This window comes from Balaenoptera ricei, chromosome 2 (genome assembly GCF_028023285.1).
Source record: "Balaenoptera ricei isolate mBalRic1 chromosome 2, mBalRic1.hap2, whole genome shotgun sequence".
NCBI classification, from domain to species: domain Eukaryota; kingdom Metazoa; phylum Chordata; class Mammalia; order Artiodactyla; family Balaenopteridae; genus Balaenoptera; species Balaenoptera ricei.
In genome coordinates this window covers 96,262,242-96,279,877 of record NC_082640.1, presented here as the reverse complement: position 1 = coordinate 96,279,877, position 17,636 = coordinate 96,262,242, and the positions used below count along the sequence as shown (strand labels likewise).

Below are 17,636 nucleotides of genomic sequence, written 5' to 3'. Positions count from 1 at the left end.
AACTAATCAAAAACCTTCCAACAACAAAAAAAAAGGTCCACGACTAGATGGCTTCATTAGGGAATTCTACCAAACATTTAAAGAGTAATTAATATCAATTCTTCTCAATCCCATCCAAAAAATGGGAGGGAACATTTCCAAACACATTTTACAAGCCCAGCATTACACTACTACCAAAACCAAACAAGGATACCACAAGAACAGAAAATTCCAGGCCAGTATCACATGTGAACATAGACGGAAGAATCCTCAACAAAATATTAACAAACCAAATTCAACAATACATTAAAAGCATCAAGTGGGATTTATTCCAGGTATAAAAGATCAGGGACAAGACAAGGATGCCCATTCTCACCACTTTTATTCCACATAGTATTGGAAGTCCTAGCCAGAGCAATTAGGCAAGAAAAATAAATAAAAGACATCCAAATCAGAAAGGAAGAAGTAAAACTGTCCTATTTGCAGGTGACATTATATACAGAAAACCTTAAAACTCCACCAAAAAAAAGAGAAACTGTTAGAACTAATAAACAAAGTCAGTAAAGTTGCAGGATACAAAATTAATACACAAAAATTACTTGCATTTCTATACCCTAATAAACTATCAGAGAAATTAGGAAAACAATCCCATTTATGATAACTTCAAAAAGAAAAATATACTTAAGAATAAACTTAACCTAGGAAGTGAAAGATCTATACACTGAAAACTATAAGACATTGATGAAAGAAACTAAGAAGACACAAATGGAAAGAAATTCTGTGTTCATGGATTAGAATAATTAACATTTTTTAAATGTCCGTACTACCCAAAGCAATCTATAGAGTCAATACAATCCCTATCAAAATTTCAATGGCATTTTTCGCAGAAAAAGAACAAACAATCCTAAAATTTGTATGGAACCACAAAAAATCTCAAATAGCCAAAGCAATCTTGAGAAAGATGGATAAAGCTGAAGGCATGGTGTGTCCTGATTTCAAACTATATTACAAAGCTATAGTAATCAAAGCAGTATGGTATTGGCATAAAAACAGACACATAGATCAACAGAACAAAATAGAGAACCAAGAAATAAATCCATACATATAGGGTCAATTAATTTACAACAAAGGAGCCAAGAACAGACAATGGGGACAGGATAGTCTCTTCAATAAATGGTGCTGGGAAAACTGGACAGCCACATGTAAAAGAATGAAACTGGATGCCTATCTTGCACCATACGCAAAAATCAACTCAAAATGGACTAAAGACTTGAACATAAGACCTGAAATCATAAAAGTCCTAGAAGAAAACAAGGGGTAAGCTCCTTGACATCAGTCTTGGCAATGGTTTTTTGGATTTGACACCAAAAGCAAAGGCAACGAAAGCAAAAACAAGCAAGTTGGGACTACATCAAACCAAAAGTTTGCACAGCAAAGGAAACCATCAACAAAAGGAAAAGGCAACCTACAGAATGGGAAAAAATATTTGCAAATCATTTATCTGATAAGGGGTTAATATCCAAAATATATAAAGAACACATACAACTCAATAGCAAAAAAAAAAAAAATCCAATTAAAAAATGGGCAGAGGAACTGAATAGACATCTTTCCAAAGAAGACACACAAATGGCCAACAGGTATATGAAAAGATGCTCAAAATCACTAATCATCAAGAAAATGCAAATCAAACCACATGAAGTATCACCTCACACCTGTTAGAATGGCTATCATCAAAAAGACAAGAGGTTAAGTGTTGGTGAGAAAAGAGAACGCTTGTGCACTATTGGTGAGAATGTAAATTGGTGCAGCCATATGGAAAACAGTATGAAGGCTCTTCAAACATTTTTTTAAAAAACTGCCATATGATCCAGCAATTCCACTTCTGGGTATATATCTGAAGGAAATGAAATCACTATCTCGAAAAGATATCCACATCCCCATGTGCACTGCACTGCAGCATTATTTCTGAGAGCCAAGACATGGAAACAATCTAAGTATCTACTGGCAGATGAACAGATGATATAAATACACAGTGGAATATGATTAAGCCATAAAAAAGAAGGAAGTCCTGCCAACTGCAACAAGGATAGACCTTGAAGGCATTATGCTAAATGAAGTAAGTCAGACAGAGAAAGATAGACACTGTGTGATCTCATTTATATGTTGAATCCAAAAAAACAGAACTCATAGAAACAGAAAACAGATGGGTGATTGCCAGAGACAGAGAGTGAGGGATGGGGGAAATGCTAAAAAGGTACAATCTTCTAGTTATAAGATAAATAAGTTCTAGGGATGTAATGTACAACACGGCAACTATAGTTAACAATTCTGTATTGCATATTTGAAAGTTGCTAAGAGAGTAGATCTTAAAAGTTCTCATCACAAAGAAAAAAAACCTGGAACTATGTGAGGTGATGGATATTAACTAAACTTAGCGTGGTAATCGTTTTGCAATCTATATATATATCAAGTCAGTATGCTGCATACCTTAAACTAAAACAATGTTATATGTCAAATTTTATCTCAATAAAACTGGAAAAAAAGAAAACTACAAAATATTATGTGCTACTTTGGACAAATCTCTAAAATAGAAGAGTGAAAAAGAACAAGTACAGAAGGGGATACTCCATTTATTTTTAAAGAAGAATGATTAGATAGATAGATTGATCATTAGATCTATCTGTAGACAGACAGAGGTACATAAGTAGATAGCTAAATATTTAACCATGCATTAACATTTTGGAAGTAATCAGACGGAACTCTTAATATCTTAGGGAACTGTATATGGTGTTAAGCCTTGGGAAGGTACATATTTTAAAATAGCATTATTTATTATTTCGATTTCTTCTATGAGTATTTGTATTACTTTTGAATTAAAAACACTGTTTATAGAATAAAAAATGTATACAAGAGTCAAGATAGCCACCTAACTAAAGGTAAAATCAGAAGAGGGATATACTTTTGTGAGAAAAGTGTCAGGGTTGGGGGACAATCCTCGGTTTTCTGTTGTGGGAAGAAAAGCCTACCTTTTTCTCCCCAAGTGTTATAAGACTCCATCTCTGATTCTGGAGGACCATAAGCAGTCTCTTTATGCAAGCAGTTATATTTTATAAAACTGCCAGAACACTGAATTAGTGAAAACTGAACCACTGCCCCTAGGACAAATGCAGGGTTAGGTTCTACCAAGCTTCAGGTCACAATATTTTCATCAATCAATCAATCATTACATAACCTTGTTTTATGTGTGTTTTGGTTTAAAGACACCTTATTTAGTATATATTGTTGATTTAATAACACTAAACTCATGGCCAAAAGCACTGTAACTCATGCCTGAACTCAGCTTATCTAATACACATAGTTTCTCTGTAAGGCACATCACAGCCTTCTTGCACTTAGGAACACTAGACAGCACTTCAGCACTATACTTGGGGGTCATTTTAAACAGCAAGGTCATCAAGAGATAGCACAAAAATGTGGGAAATGTGGCACTAAGTAGACCACAAAAGTTCACTTGTTTACAGTATGAGCTGAAACAAGAAAGCAGAGTGTCGCCTTGTTTGACCTCAGCTGGGAATGTGCACATTGGGTGACACAAAATTTTTGTTGCTTTGCACATATCCACAAATGACCACAAACGTGCCATGAGTACTGATTCTGGGATTACAAATAAATCTTAGCAAGCAAGCAAATTCTCAAATATGGAACCCACAAATTATGAGAATCAACTGTATATTATTTATCAGTATGGATTACTGGGTGTGTGAAAACTATAAAATAGAAATTTATCACGTTACTGAGGGGAAAAATACATTCACCTCTATAAAGTGTCTAAAAAGTTGGTAAAATAAGATGTTACCATAAAATGTTAAGCATAAGTGAAAGATCGAGGTGGTACTAAGAAAAAAAATTAATCTGTAATACAAAGGAAAAATTACATGTCTATTAAGATATATTACAAAGCCACAGTAATTCATATGTAGTAATTAATATACTGGTATACAACAAGCAAGTGGGCCAATATAAAAATCAGAATAAAGGCCCAGAAACAGATTCACATATGTAGAAGGAATCCAGTAAAATGGAGAGTGGCACTAGAGAAAGAGGACATTGTTTAGTCCATGTTGGTTGGAAAATTAGTTAGACCCCCTACCTCATAGAAAATATAAAGTTCAAGTGAAATAAATATTTTATTTGGAAATAAAACTATAAAGGCAATAGAAGAAAATGTAGTACAAGCTAGATAAAGAGGAGGAAATTTAATCCAAAGAGAGTAGAAGGAAGACATAATAAAGATAAAAAATGGAAGTCAGTGAAACAGAAAACAAAAAAAATAGAAAAAAATTAAAACAAAACCTGGGTCCTTTGGAAAGAGCAATTAAATTAATAAATCTCAAAGAACAGTGATCAAGGAAAAAAAAACCACAGAAATTACAAATAACAGGAAAGAGAGAAGGCATCCTTCATGCAATAAAAGGACAGTGAAGGAATATTATGGGAAATTTCATGTAGAACTGACTCTAAATGGACAGAGTGAAATCCTACTAAGTTTTTTTTTTGTTTTTTTTAAAAATAAATTTATTTATTTATTTTTATTTTTGGCTGTGTTGGGTCTTCATTTCTGTGCGAGGGCTTTCTCTAGTTGCGGTGAGCGGGGGCCACTCTTCATTGCGGTGCGCAGGCCTCTCACTGTCGTGGCCTCTCTCGTTGCGGAGCACAGGCTCCAGACGCGCAGGCTCAGTAGTTGTGGCTCACGGGCCCAGTTGCTCCGCGGCATGTGGGATCTTCCCAGACCAGGGCTCGAACCCATGTCCCCTGCATTGGCAGGCAGATTCTCAACCACTGCACCACCAGGGGAGCCCTCCTACTTAGTTTTTAAGGAAGATACATTGCCAAAGAAATGACAATCCCTTCTTGTCTACGGCTTTTTGGCCTCTAAAGCAAACTCCAATCTCTCAAACCCACATCAACAGGAAATAAACTGTACAAGTGGTGAAGCCCCAAGAAAGGCACTTTCTCCAACATCTACTTTAGATGGACACACGAAGGATAATAGCAGGAACAACCCAGATAACAATGGACAAGGAGATTCCTCCCATAACACTGAACCAGACGCCAAGCAAATCACTTTCTCCACTTCCAGCTCAGGGAGTCTTCACAATTACTGCCTGACAGGATTTGGTAATCACTATGGACCAATGACCACTGTGTGTTTTGCCTGCTTCCCTTTTGTGAATGTGGGTTTTTATTGAGGCTATCTTATTCCTCTTGACCACTAATTTTGGGTGTGGAAGAGGGCAGACAACTTGGCAAATAGTAAGGATCCCCATCCAATCTTGATTGAGAGGACTTCATATCACCCGGATGTCACAGACTTTAGGCTGGATGCTGTAACTGTTTGGGGTATTTGCAAGGTCTCCCTTTGGGAGAAGGCAAATATGTTCTAAGTGAAAAGAAGAGCTCATGCATATTTGAGTGGCAGAAAGGTATGCAGTGGCAGGGACAGTTAATTGTGTGCCAATATCTATTCTCCCTTTCATTATATTATGGAATTCCTAATTTTTAGCTGGGCACATGGCCACCCAGCTAGAGTAACGTGAAGCTAGGTATGGCCCCATGTCTAAGTTCTGCCAATGGCAGGTAAGAACAAATGATGTCTGCCACTTCTGGGTCATGTCCTTTAAAGGAACGTGTGTGCACTCCGCGTGCCTTTCTTACTTCCCACTGGCTGAATACAGATGTGATGGTGAGAGCTCAAGCTCTTAGACTAAAGATAGAAGACCTTAGACCAAATTGAAGCTCTTAGACCAGAGATGGAAGCCAAGTGTCACAATGGCAAAGCTGTCCCACCAGTCCTATACCATCCATCTTTGGGCTATCAGGTAAAATAAATAAACTTCAGTCCTTTTTATACTATGGGATTTAGGGGGGTTTCTTTGTTATGGAAGCTAAGACTGAAACTGATAATAAATCAATACAAAAATTAGTTTCAGTACTAATGGTTTCCTTCTGCCATGTTTGATCAGACTAAAGATTGTTTTAGAGCTTTTCCTATGTTGGCAGTGTGACAGGATGAATTGAGGAGCCCTGAAGGCATACTTGAGATATATTAGGTTCATATCTCTGGATTTGTTTTTGTTTTGTTTTACTGAACTAATTAGTAACTAATCTGGGTAAGGGAGGCTAAGTATGCCTAAAGAAGATGAAGAGGATTTTTGCAGGAGGAAGGAAAGAAACAGGAGGAAACATTAGGGGGGAAACGTTAAGAAGTGTATTTAAGACATTCTGCAGAACGTTATGTATAAAGTTAGCCCTACTCCATCTTACTGGATTTTCTTAAATCAACATTATTTATACTTTTGGAGTTGGAGTTAATTTTTTTTGGAGGGAGCAATGATACACTGAAATTAACCTCAAAGGGGTACCAAGAAGTCCAGGAGGGCTATGGTACATTAAATCCAAAATGGAAATAAAGAGTGAGAGAGAACCAGAGGCCTAAATTATTAAACATATTGCCACCAAGGCAGGGAGAGGGAAAAAGGATGAAAAAAGAAAGAGGCTAGAATCAATGAAGACACATTTTGACATTACAGTTTTAGACAGAACAAGCCTTATTTACTTTCAACTAATGACAGGAATGTTATTATGGATTAGTTTTGCCTTTCATATTATTGAATTGTCTATGACAAGAGGCAAAGTTTCTTTGCTTGAGTTATAACGATTTTTTAAAAATTTATTTTATTTATTTATTTTTGGCTGCATTGGGTCTCTGTTGCTGTGCGCGGGCTTTCTCTAGTTGCGGCGACCGGGGGCCACTCTTCATTGTGGTGCGCAGCCTTCTCATTGCGGTGGCTTCTCTTGCTGCGGAGCATGGGCTCTAGGCGTGTGGGCTTCAGTAGCTGTGGCTCGCAGGCTCAATAGTTGTGGTGCACGGGCTTAGTTGCTCCGCAGCACGTGGGATCTTCCCAGACCAGGGCACAAACCTGTGTCCCCTGCATTGGCAGGCAGATTCTCAACCACTGCACCACCAGGGAAGTTCCATAACGATTTTTAACATTGAAGATTTGCTTATAAAGGAACTGGAGTTGTAAGTCAAGGAATGTCCCAGATTACATAATTTGGGCCACCCACTAAATGTATTTTCTAATAAAATATTGTTGCTTTGAAAAGTCCATGAAATGGAAGCTATTGAGTGTATGCTCTTATAAAGTTATTTCCAAAACCTGAGGTCCAAGGTGGGCGGGGTGGGGGGGATAAATTGGAAGATTGGGATTGACACATACACACCACTATATATAAAATAGATAACTAATAAAGACCTACTGTATAGCACAGGGAACTCTACTCAATTCTCTGCAATGGCCTATACGGGAAAAGAATCTAAAAAGAGTGGATATATGTATATGTATAACAGATTCACTTTGCTGTACACCTGAAACTAACACAACACTGTAAATCAACTATACCCCAATAACAATTAAAAAAAGAAAACTATATTTGAATAAATACAATTATTTATCCTAAAAAACAAACAAACAAACAAACAAAAAAACCCCCTGGGGTTCAGAAACGTTTTTTCAAAACACTGTCCCTCTAACATATATTACCTTATCCACACAGGCTACTCTACATTAAAGAGTTAAATTCACTGCAGAAATCCGAATTCATTGCATATCCCATCATCCGTGGCACAGGATGCTCTCTGTGGTGGACATGGAGATGCACTACCCAGATCCCACTTCAAGGAAGGACCAAGTACCCCAGGTGTTTTAGTGGGGCTGGCCTCCAGCTGACCACCCCTTCAGGGTCTGCCTCAGCTGCAGAGAGCTGCTTGCCCAATGGCTTGCCCTCCTTCATGGCCCACATCCAAAGACTGAGGTAAGTGGGGCTAAAAGGCCCTGCCCTTGGGCCCAACGTGGGGCAACTCTGACGGGCCCCCACATGCGCTCTGTACGGTTGGCTGAGGCTCTGTCAGGCCAGTATGGCTGCCCCACCTCTCCCTCTGCCCAAGCCTGCTTTCTTCCCCTCCCTTCCTGGTACGGATCCCAATGAAGACCCTGCATGGCCAGCTCCAACTCACAGTCTGCTTCTAGAGAACCCAACTGGGTTGTTTGGTTGCCAAGAGTGATCTTGGAAAGCTTGCAAGAAGATGGCCTACTTGCCACCTGGCTGGTAATGAAAACCTTCGTCTCAGTCTAGAGAGTTAAGGTGGTCAAGTGAAGCTCAGCCTCAGCAAAATCCCCTTCCAAACTTTATTGTCACTGCAGCCACACTAGCTGGAAAGTCACCCTTGGCAGTCTAGAGTGACCTCCTGGGCTAGTGAAAGGACTTTCTCAGCGACTGATTCTCTATCTTTGGAGTGAGCCAAATTTGCCACCAACCTCTGAACCCAACAAGCTTCAGTACTTTATGAAAAGCATTTTTTAATTTATTTTTTAGTTGATTGTAGGCTTTTGGCTTGTTTCGCTTTTATTTATTTATGTTCCTGTTTATGGACTTACGCCTGGAAGCAATCTGGCAGGAAAACGATGTTTGTCTTATTGTATTTTACTCACAGTACCTAGTTAAAGAAAGAAGTCACCTTATTTTAGTGCTACATAGATGACTTACTAAGGGGTTTCGAAATGAATAAAATTAACACGATCACTAAACAGAGTTGAAACAGTGGCCATTGTTCCCCATGCAAACAAACAAATTCAAAATTATCTCCTGGCTTTGACAGCCCTTCCTTCAGCAAAAGCACACATCAGAAAGCAAAAGTTGGGAGTCAATTTAAAGTGTTTGAAAAGATTATTCAAAATCAAAGTTCCAAAACCTTGAAATCCATAACATCGCCACAAAGTTCTAACCTATATTAACTGTGGTGAGGGATTGAGGTAAGAAAGAATACTTTTAACTCTCTGAAAAATGAGGCCAAGGAAATAGCGTTCTTTAAAATGAGAGACAGTATAGTGAGTTGAACAGCGGCCCCCAAAAGATATGATCAAGTCCTGATCCCTGGTACCTGCAAACGTGACATAATTTGGAAAAAGGGTCTTCGCAAATGTAATTAAGTAAAGGATCACGAGATGAGATCTTCCTGGATTGTGGGCCTACCTATAAGAGAAAGGTGTTGTCCTATAAGAGAAAGGAGAGGGAGATTTGAGACACAGGGGTAAGGCCATGTGAAGACAGGGGCAGAGACTGGAGTGACGTGTCTACAAGCTAAGGAACACCAAGAATTGCTGGCAGCCACCAGCAGCTAGGAGAGTAACACGAAACCAGTTCTCCTCCAGAGCCGCCAGAAGGAGCCAACCCTGCTGCCATCTTGATTTAGGACTTCTGGCCTCCATAACTGTGGGAGAATGCATTTCTCTTGTTTTAAGACACCCCGTTTGTGGTAACTTGTTACAGCAGCACAGGAAACTAACACAGGCAATGAGCAGCCACTTACTTTCACGGTACCAGGGGCTCCCCAGTGGGTGAGCTGGACTTTGATTTCCGGCAGAGCCCAGCGTGCTTTGAAGGGTCTGCGTGTTGATGTAGCAGGGGTCGTCGAAGAGATCCACACGGCACGCGGGCTTCATCAATGACGTGTCTCGTTGGGACTGTATCCCTCTCTCGTGTGCATTACCTGTAGTGAGTAAAGATCAATGTATGGTGTTTTTGCTTTGTAAACAAGAAATAAAATCACGTTTGAGTCCAGAATTGACAGGAAGGGAAAAGCCATGCCCGTCCCATGCAAGGATTGAATACTGACTTTGAGATTTGACCTGTAAAAACAAAATAAGCACCAGTCTTTGAGGGAAAGCACCCTCTTTTGGCCTCCCTGCCCCTCCCTGCCCGTCCCTCAGCTGACCCCTCGCTTCAACAGCAGACAGCAGACAAACCAGGAAGATGTGAAAGAGGAACAGCCAGGGGAGGAAGGGAGCTGACCGGCCAGCAAACAGCACAAACCCGTACACGACACCGCTCAGAGCTGCATCCCAGGAACCAAGAAAACCACACATGCCATGTGGAACTTGAATATCTACTAGTTGTTGAAACTGCTTTTCAAAAAACTCATTACTTAATTTTAAATGATTTAAGAGTGGGAAGTCTGTCTTCCCTCTATTGCCAAAGTTTTGTTTCGCCAAGCACAGCCCTGCACCAGCTGTTGATGTTCATTCTGTCATCTAATGGAAAGAACTCACCCCTCAGGTTACGTCCTCTGTCCCCTTACTCTGCCTTCTCCCCTCCATTCTATTCCATACATGTGGCCAAAATGATCTTTGTACAACTGAAAATCCGATCCTACTTCTCAGAGGTTTAAAAACACTTTCACTGCTTCCCACTGCTCTTGGGATACAACTCAACCTCTTCAACAAGCCCCAGGCCCTGCTCCCGGGCAACCAGCTTCCACTGCAACCCTGTCCTCCCCAGTCTCTGCCCCTGCTCACGTCGGCCTTCTTGCATTAGAATCCCCACCGTAAGGCCATCTTCTCTGATCGACATGCCCTTCCCTCCCCTTCTCCATCACCCTCATCCTTAGGTGAGGTCACTTTTAAACATCTTTCTCAAGAGAGCCTTCCCTGACTTTCTCAGACTAGACTATGTCTCTCTGCTTCCCTCTGAAGCCCATATCACAAGAGTACCTAATTCTGTTATGTTATTATGTTTCTTAATATCTGTACTGCATCTAGACTGCATGTTCTACGAAGACACAGATCCTGTCTTGTTGACAGCTGCAGCCCCTGCCTCTAGCATATGCCTGGCACACATTATCACATCAACAAATAGTTACCGCATGAATGGATAACAGCACCCTGTTTCACTACCTGATGGCATGAAGTACTTTGGAGCATTCAACTGGTCCTGTCCTGAGAATGCCAGGACCGAATGTTTTAGTTTTTCTGTTTACACAAGTACATTTATAGTTTTGGCCATACATATACAAGATCCCCGTGAGGCTGCACCTAAAGCAGTGACATTGTTATTTCATCGTCTCACCGTAAAACATCAGTCCTTCCAGTCAATTAAACCCCTTCAAAGGACCAACTTCACACTGGATTTCACATCACAGTGAATAGTGCTGTGATTCTTGTAACACAAGTATGGAAACCTCAGAATACACCGAATAGGGGGAGCCCAGTCAAGACTACGGTCCTCCTACCTGCCCCTCCTTCGCCCCTCTCGGTCCACTCCCTCCTATCACGCTGTCCCATGTCATAATCGGTACATGGGATATTCTGACGGAAGAGTGGGATTTGACAGAGGAAGGGGCAATAGGGCCCCTCGTTCCTTTGTTGCTTTTGGCAACATAGGACAGTTTCCACTGACTTGGTTAAGTGGATTTATGAAATATGTTATCCAGTTTAAACTAAACTTACTTTCACAAATGGACAAGTGGCTAAAAGATCATTGCAAAAAAAATCAAGGATTGAAGATCATTCTTTTACTGAGTACAAGCTCCTTCTTAGCTACACTATGAGCTTATGAACAAGAATAATTAGATCAGAACTTTGGCCTCCTAACAGTTGAAATTATCAAGATTGAAATGGGATTTATGTCTATTTTCTTTATCAATAACGCCCTAAATGTATATCAGACCTTGAGACATTACCTAATGATAGTATTCAGCCACCATAATTAGCGAGACAATTTTTAAAAATGTCTATCATTAACTCTAACTGAAATTTTCTATTTCTGTGTGTGTTTTATAATACATGCATAATATATTAGCCCAGCGTAGAGAACTGATGCATGATTGAATTAATATTTATTTAGGAGTGCCTGCTCATAAAAATTTACGGAAAGTGGAATATGATGAACAGTATTTGTAAGAAGTCTGCTTCTAAATTAACATGGACCTGGGTTCCACAGATCCCTGTGGTATCTCTTACTATTTGTGTGGCCAGGGGCAAGTTACTTAACCTCTCTGTCAGTTTTCATACCTGTAAAATGGGGATGACGAGCTTAAAATACATTGTGAGGATTAAATGAAAGAATGTGGGTAAGCCCCTCACTGAGCATAGTGTCTGCCTTGCAGCAGGCGTTCTTCTCACTGCTCAGTTGTGTGTCTACTGGGCCTCTGCACATGACACTTATCTCTTGCTGTAATATCCTTCCCATCCATTTCTTGAACTAACTCCTATTTGTCCTTTAAGATTCTGCTCTGAATCCCCCTCCTTCAGGAAGCTTTCCACTGAGTCCTCCCTCCTCCCCTGCCCCCCACCCCAGGCTGGGTAAGGTGCCACTCCATAATCAACTGTAGGTCTCTGTTTATTCCTCTGTCTTTCCCTTGAGGCCGAAAATTCCTTGAGTCCTGAGGAGAGACTAGAACCCATTTATCTGAGTATCTTCTTCATCTTCCATGCCTGGTATGAAGCAGGTGCTCAAAAGAAAAATGTCAGCTGAATGAACAGATGACTGAATGTCTACCCAGTTTTCCTTTCTTAGCAAATGTGACCCCACCACACTCTCAAGACCCCAAGTCAACCCTTAGCACAGGGCGCTGACTCATCTGCCCCTCACAGAGCACTCACATGAGCTGACCACATCAAGTTCACCATCTCACAGGGTTACACAAAAGCATCAATGTCTTTACAGTCTCTCTTAAAAAACTACCATTCCTTTTTCTCAAATGCACCATTATATCTAAGTCAGCAAAGTTGTCTTAAATTTAAAAAAACAAACAAACAAACTCACCCCATGCCGAAATTTAAAATCTTTCTAGGATAAAGTGTGTGGTTATTCAGAGCTTAACTACACATGCCAGCCATCATGCATTCCTAAAAGTTCTTTGTGCGAAGTATTACTCTGAGAAACTACCCAACCTGCTTAAGAGAGGATTTGTGACAGAAAATAAATACATACACAGTGTATATACTGGAGGTACCAAAGTTCTTAAGTGCTAGCCCTTAGGGTCTGTGGGAATTTAACATCTTTTGGATTAAAAATATCAACATTTTCATTTTAACTTCAAGGTTGGGGAAACAGTATGCTATTTTGCTAATTATTTTTTTTCCACAAGGGAATTTATTATTAAGGACAGGGATCTTTTACACATCTGGCAATAAATATAATTAACTCCTTCAACAGGAAGCCTATTGCAGTACTTATTATACACCAGAATTCAAATTTTAAGTCAATATTTGAATAAATAAATGTCTTTGAATTAAAAAGCCAAAACTTGTTGAAAATATTTGTATAGGTGTCTCTCAAATGCTTACCTGTGAATCTCTGGGAAAAGCCATAAAAACTGTCTATTTGCTATTTTGGCAACTGCTATTAATTTGGGGACTGGTCATAAATTTCTGATCTTATTTATTTATTTATTTATTTGGCTTCATCAGGTCTTAGTTGCCGCATGCAGGATCTTTGTTGCAGCATGCAGGATCTTGTGGCACGTGGGCTTCTCTAGTTGCAGCACACGGGCTTCTCTAGTTGCGGCATGCAGGCTTTTCTCTAGTTGTGGTGTGCAGGCTCAGTAGTTGTGGCACGTGGGCTCAGTAGTTGCAGCGCGCAGGCTTAGTTGCCCCATGGCATGTGGGATCTTAGTTCCCCAACCAGGGATTAAGCCCATGTCCCCTGCATTGGGAGGTGGATTCTTAACCACTGGGCCACCAGGGAAGCCCTCAGATCACTTTTAAACACATACCCAAGTAGTCATAGGCAGGCCCCAAGATAGGAACCCCTGACTTCTGGGTGTCTGTGGATGAAAAGACACTGAGTTAGGAAAGCCCTTCCTGCCACAGCAGGAGGGACTTATACTTGTCACAGCCCCTGGAGCAGGGGTTGAGTCCTTCGATCCCTCTACGTGCTGAGTGGCTGAGGTCTGGGGAAATGGCTTCCTAGCACTCTGGTTCCCACTGGAAGTTAGAACCTGCTTCTCTAAGAAAACAGTGCTGTGGCTCAGTGATTTTCAGGGGAAGAGGATATCCAGCTGGAGGGTTTTTTCCAAACTATAAACACCATCTCTCACCTCCCCAAGATTCTGAAAGGTTCCCAGCCATGAATTGTTACCTTATTGCCACCAAAAAGGAAGACAGTGTGCTGAAGCTCAGTATTGGTCCCAGACTCTTCCACAATTAGAGTATAACTAAAGAACAGATGCTTACAATAGAATATCCTATTGTTGTATTTGTCATTACAAAATATACACTTGAGCTCCAGTATAGGAAACCAAAATAGTAGAATATGGTCACTTGTCTAGGAGATAGCCAACATGGCTAAAATTAATTCTACGGAAAAATAGATTCCAGACTCCAAATAAGTGTTTATTACAAAAGTCTGTTCTTGAGTTCGGATCTGATAGTGGCTTAGGGCATGTGTAAAGCCTGAAAGAATAAGGGGTTACATTGTTTGTTGGTTTAAAGGAGAAATAAAACCAAGGTAAACAGAAAGAACAAATTGGATTCTATGACAAGGTTATACTTACAAAAAGAAAAATCTTGAATAAAGTTGAAATAGTGTTGCTTTGGGGGGAAGGATACTTTAAAAATGTAAAATAAAAATCAAGGTGAAAGCTTCTGAGGAAAAAAAAAGAACGGAAACCTTGCCCCTTTTCTCTGATGGTAGTGTCGCGATTTCGAACATTCAACATCATTCTAGAAATGTCGAGGATTCTTGTTCAGTGAGTTCCCTTCAGAAGCTAGGTGGCTGAGGCCAGGAGGGCGTGCCATGACGACTGCTTAATGGGGAGGAGGGATGAGCTGGGAAAAGAGGTATTGGGGCAGGGCGAAACATTTTGGAGTTCCACAGGACTCTCTCCTAGATCCAAAACTCCTCTCTCTCCCCGCCATGTACTCTCTCCCCCCGTGTACTCTCTCCATGCAGTGATCTGGGAACTGGTCCTGGCACACTTAAGAATACCAGTACTCATTTATACTCTCCTTTCTCTCCCTTCCCCTCCCACTTCCCTCTCTGTGCCTGGATAATTCCCACTCATCCCTCAGGTCTTAGTTTGGTTGTTACCTCCTTCGGGAGACCCTCTCTAGCCTCCCAGATTAAGTTAGGTTTCCCTGTTATTTGTTCCTGTAACATCCTGGGCTTTGAAATGCTCATCACATTTGTAAGCACTGGTTTAAGGTATGCCCTCTGGCTAAACTGCAAAAGACATGAATGCCAATTGTGTCTCCATCCCTAGCACCCAGCTCAGGGCCTGACCCACAGGACGTCCTGATGATCACTGAGTGCATTGTTGGGTAAATGAAGAACATAGAATGAGAAAAAACAGGATGTGGAGACAGCTCAAAGTGAGCTTCAGCACAGGCAGAAAATGGATACAAGACTACAAAGCACATGTGGTATGTTCCTGACTATTAAATCCTAGGTTAGGAATTTCCAGGGTAAAGGAAAAGAGGAATGAAGGAAGGAACTGCAGCTCCTAGAGGACACAGTTTTAAAAAGACATTTACACTTGACACTAATTTGTTTTAGTCATATTATTAAGAATTCATCTGGAATTTTAAATACCTTTAAAGAGTGGCATCGAATTTTAATTTCCTTCAAAAAGAACCATGTTTTTAAAGAATTTAAAATACTGCCTCTGCTCACTACTCTGATTATTTTTGCAGGGTGGAGGAAAGTGGTAATCACAGCTGTACCAAGACCCTCATGTACCCCCACTGTATAAGAAATAATAAAATTCATGGATTACACTGGCAAAATTCCATAAGAAATATGAAGATATCCTTGGAAGTGAGAAACTACCTTCTAGTTGGCAAGTTGCTGCTAATTTAATTTGAGTTCCTAAGTGTGGTTATCCAACTCTATCTTCCACTGCATTATTTACAATGTCCAGTTATCTCTCCCTCTAAAGCTGCAAAACTGTCCTTCCCAAAGAAATAAATACTTTCAACAATTTATAAGAATAAAAGGACTAACTAGCAGTAGAATGTTTTTATGAAAATATATTTCCAACCTGATAGTCTATGCCCTACATTTGTGTTGTGGAAAAGTTGTGCCTGATGTCAATTATCACATGCAGTAATAAGACATTTAATGCCCTGGCAAGTATGGGGTGTATGAACCTCTAATTGGGACTCTCACATTTTAGATTTCTTTTTGTTCCCTTTGCCAAGCAGAAATAAAGGTTTTCTCTTAATCCTAATGGATTTGACAAGCATCAATTTTCATATTAGCTAATTGTCTGATATTCTTTGAAATGGAACTGCCTTGAGTTTTGAGTAGAGAAATCACCTTTCCAGCAAGAGAGCTTTCATGATATCAAAGCAGTGAAAGATTCCATAAAGCAGAATTGTAGTGTGGAAGAGTACACAGGAGCAGGGGAGAACCACAGCTTTTCAACTGACACACATGTGGCATTCTGCGCTTCTCAGAATGTGGGAAGCTTGCAACTGAAGCATTACACGTTTGGTTATATACACCTGACTTTCCCATGAACTATTTAAGAGCAAGGGCCACACACGACCATATAACGTAGAACGAATAAGGAGAGTGGCAGATGGGGAAGGGCAATTGTACCTACCTATTGCCCTGCTTTGTTCTAGACAGTTCTCATACACACTGCTGCACTTGGAGTTTCCCGGCTGTATGAACAACAAATTGTGAAACATTTACACACATAGTAAACGTTCATAAACTTTCAAAAAACAGACAAAACACTAATAATGCTCGCAGCAGAATTTAGCAGGCAACTCCATTTTCTGACACAGGAAGTGTCTGACAGGTGAGAACAAGAAACTGAGATTCTGGAAGGGGAGTATAGCCTCCTTTCCCAGTGCCCTGTCTTGGAACTGCAGAGGTGGGTCTGATTAGGGTGGGGGAGGTCATAAATGTAAGGTCTATATCCTGAGGGTTATAGACCTCTGCTTGGGAGGTCACATTCCAGGATTCAATCCAAGCTCAGCCAGAAAGTGTGATTTCCAGGACACTTGTATAAACACTGGTCATTTAGCAAACCACTATCTAACCGTGAACTGGCAGATTGGAGCCCCACTCTACTAAAGTTTGTGCCAGACCCACTTTTCATCCTTGAAAAATCTCATGCTATCAAAGGCTTCAATTATCCCATATACACACAGCTCTCTTCAGTAAGGGTATGGGATCCACTGATGCCTTTGAGAAGGGCAAGGTCTTTGCTTTAGAAAGATTAATCCAGCAGTACCATGCAAGAGGGTTTAAAGGAATGAAACTGGAGACAAGGAAGGGGCTTTCAGAATCATCTGGGCAAGTGAGGACCAGAACTTAGAAAGAAGCAACAGGAATGATAAAGGTTGGGTGGATTTAAGATACTTTCATGGTAGGATCCTAAGGCTTGAAGACTGAGTTGATAAGTGTGAGAAAACAAAAGACTGTAGATCAGTGAAAGAATAGGAGTGCCATTAATAAACATGGGTACGTCAGGAGAGGAATGTAGCTTGGAGTCAAGGTAAAATGCTGAGTCTAATCCTGGTATAAACAAGCAATGAAATGCTTGTGGCATCACAGCTGGAGAGGTAGGTAATGGCTGAAGACAGAGAAGCTGCTGGAGTGTGTGCACAGGTGGCATGTCAGAGGAGAAACCAGGGCCAAGGGCAGAGCGCTGGAAAGGGATTCCATGGTGGTAAGGCTTGGGTTTGCAGGGGAGGGCATGCAAGAGAACAAGACATAAAAAGGAAAGATGCAACTTACTTTGAAACGCATCAGAAATCAGATGGATTGATGGGTGACAGCTAGCAACATACGAAGACAGGCCA

General features: G+C 40.5%; 1 protein-coding gene across 2 annotated transcripts in view; it reads right to left on the bottom strand.

The window, feature by feature from the left end:
• The window catches only part of SHC4 (SHC adaptor protein 4), a 130,362-nt gene that overhangs the window by 15,342 nt on the left and 97,384 nt on the right, over positions 1-17,636 (bottom strand). Inside the window, exons 9-11 of one of the 2 annotated variants that reach the window (XM_059913335.1) lie at positions 16,427-16,487; positions 13,595-13,645; positions 9,410-9,589 (exon numbers count right to left, since the gene is read on the bottom strand). In XM_059913335.1, coding sequence (XP_059769318.1) covers positions 9,410-9,589; positions 13,595-13,645; positions 16,427-16,487 — 292 coding nt within the window. The remainder of the gene's footprint in view (positions 1-9,409; positions 9,590-13,594; positions 13,646-16,426; positions 16,488-17,636) is intronic. The other variant, XM_059913336.1, reaches the window with a different exon arrangement.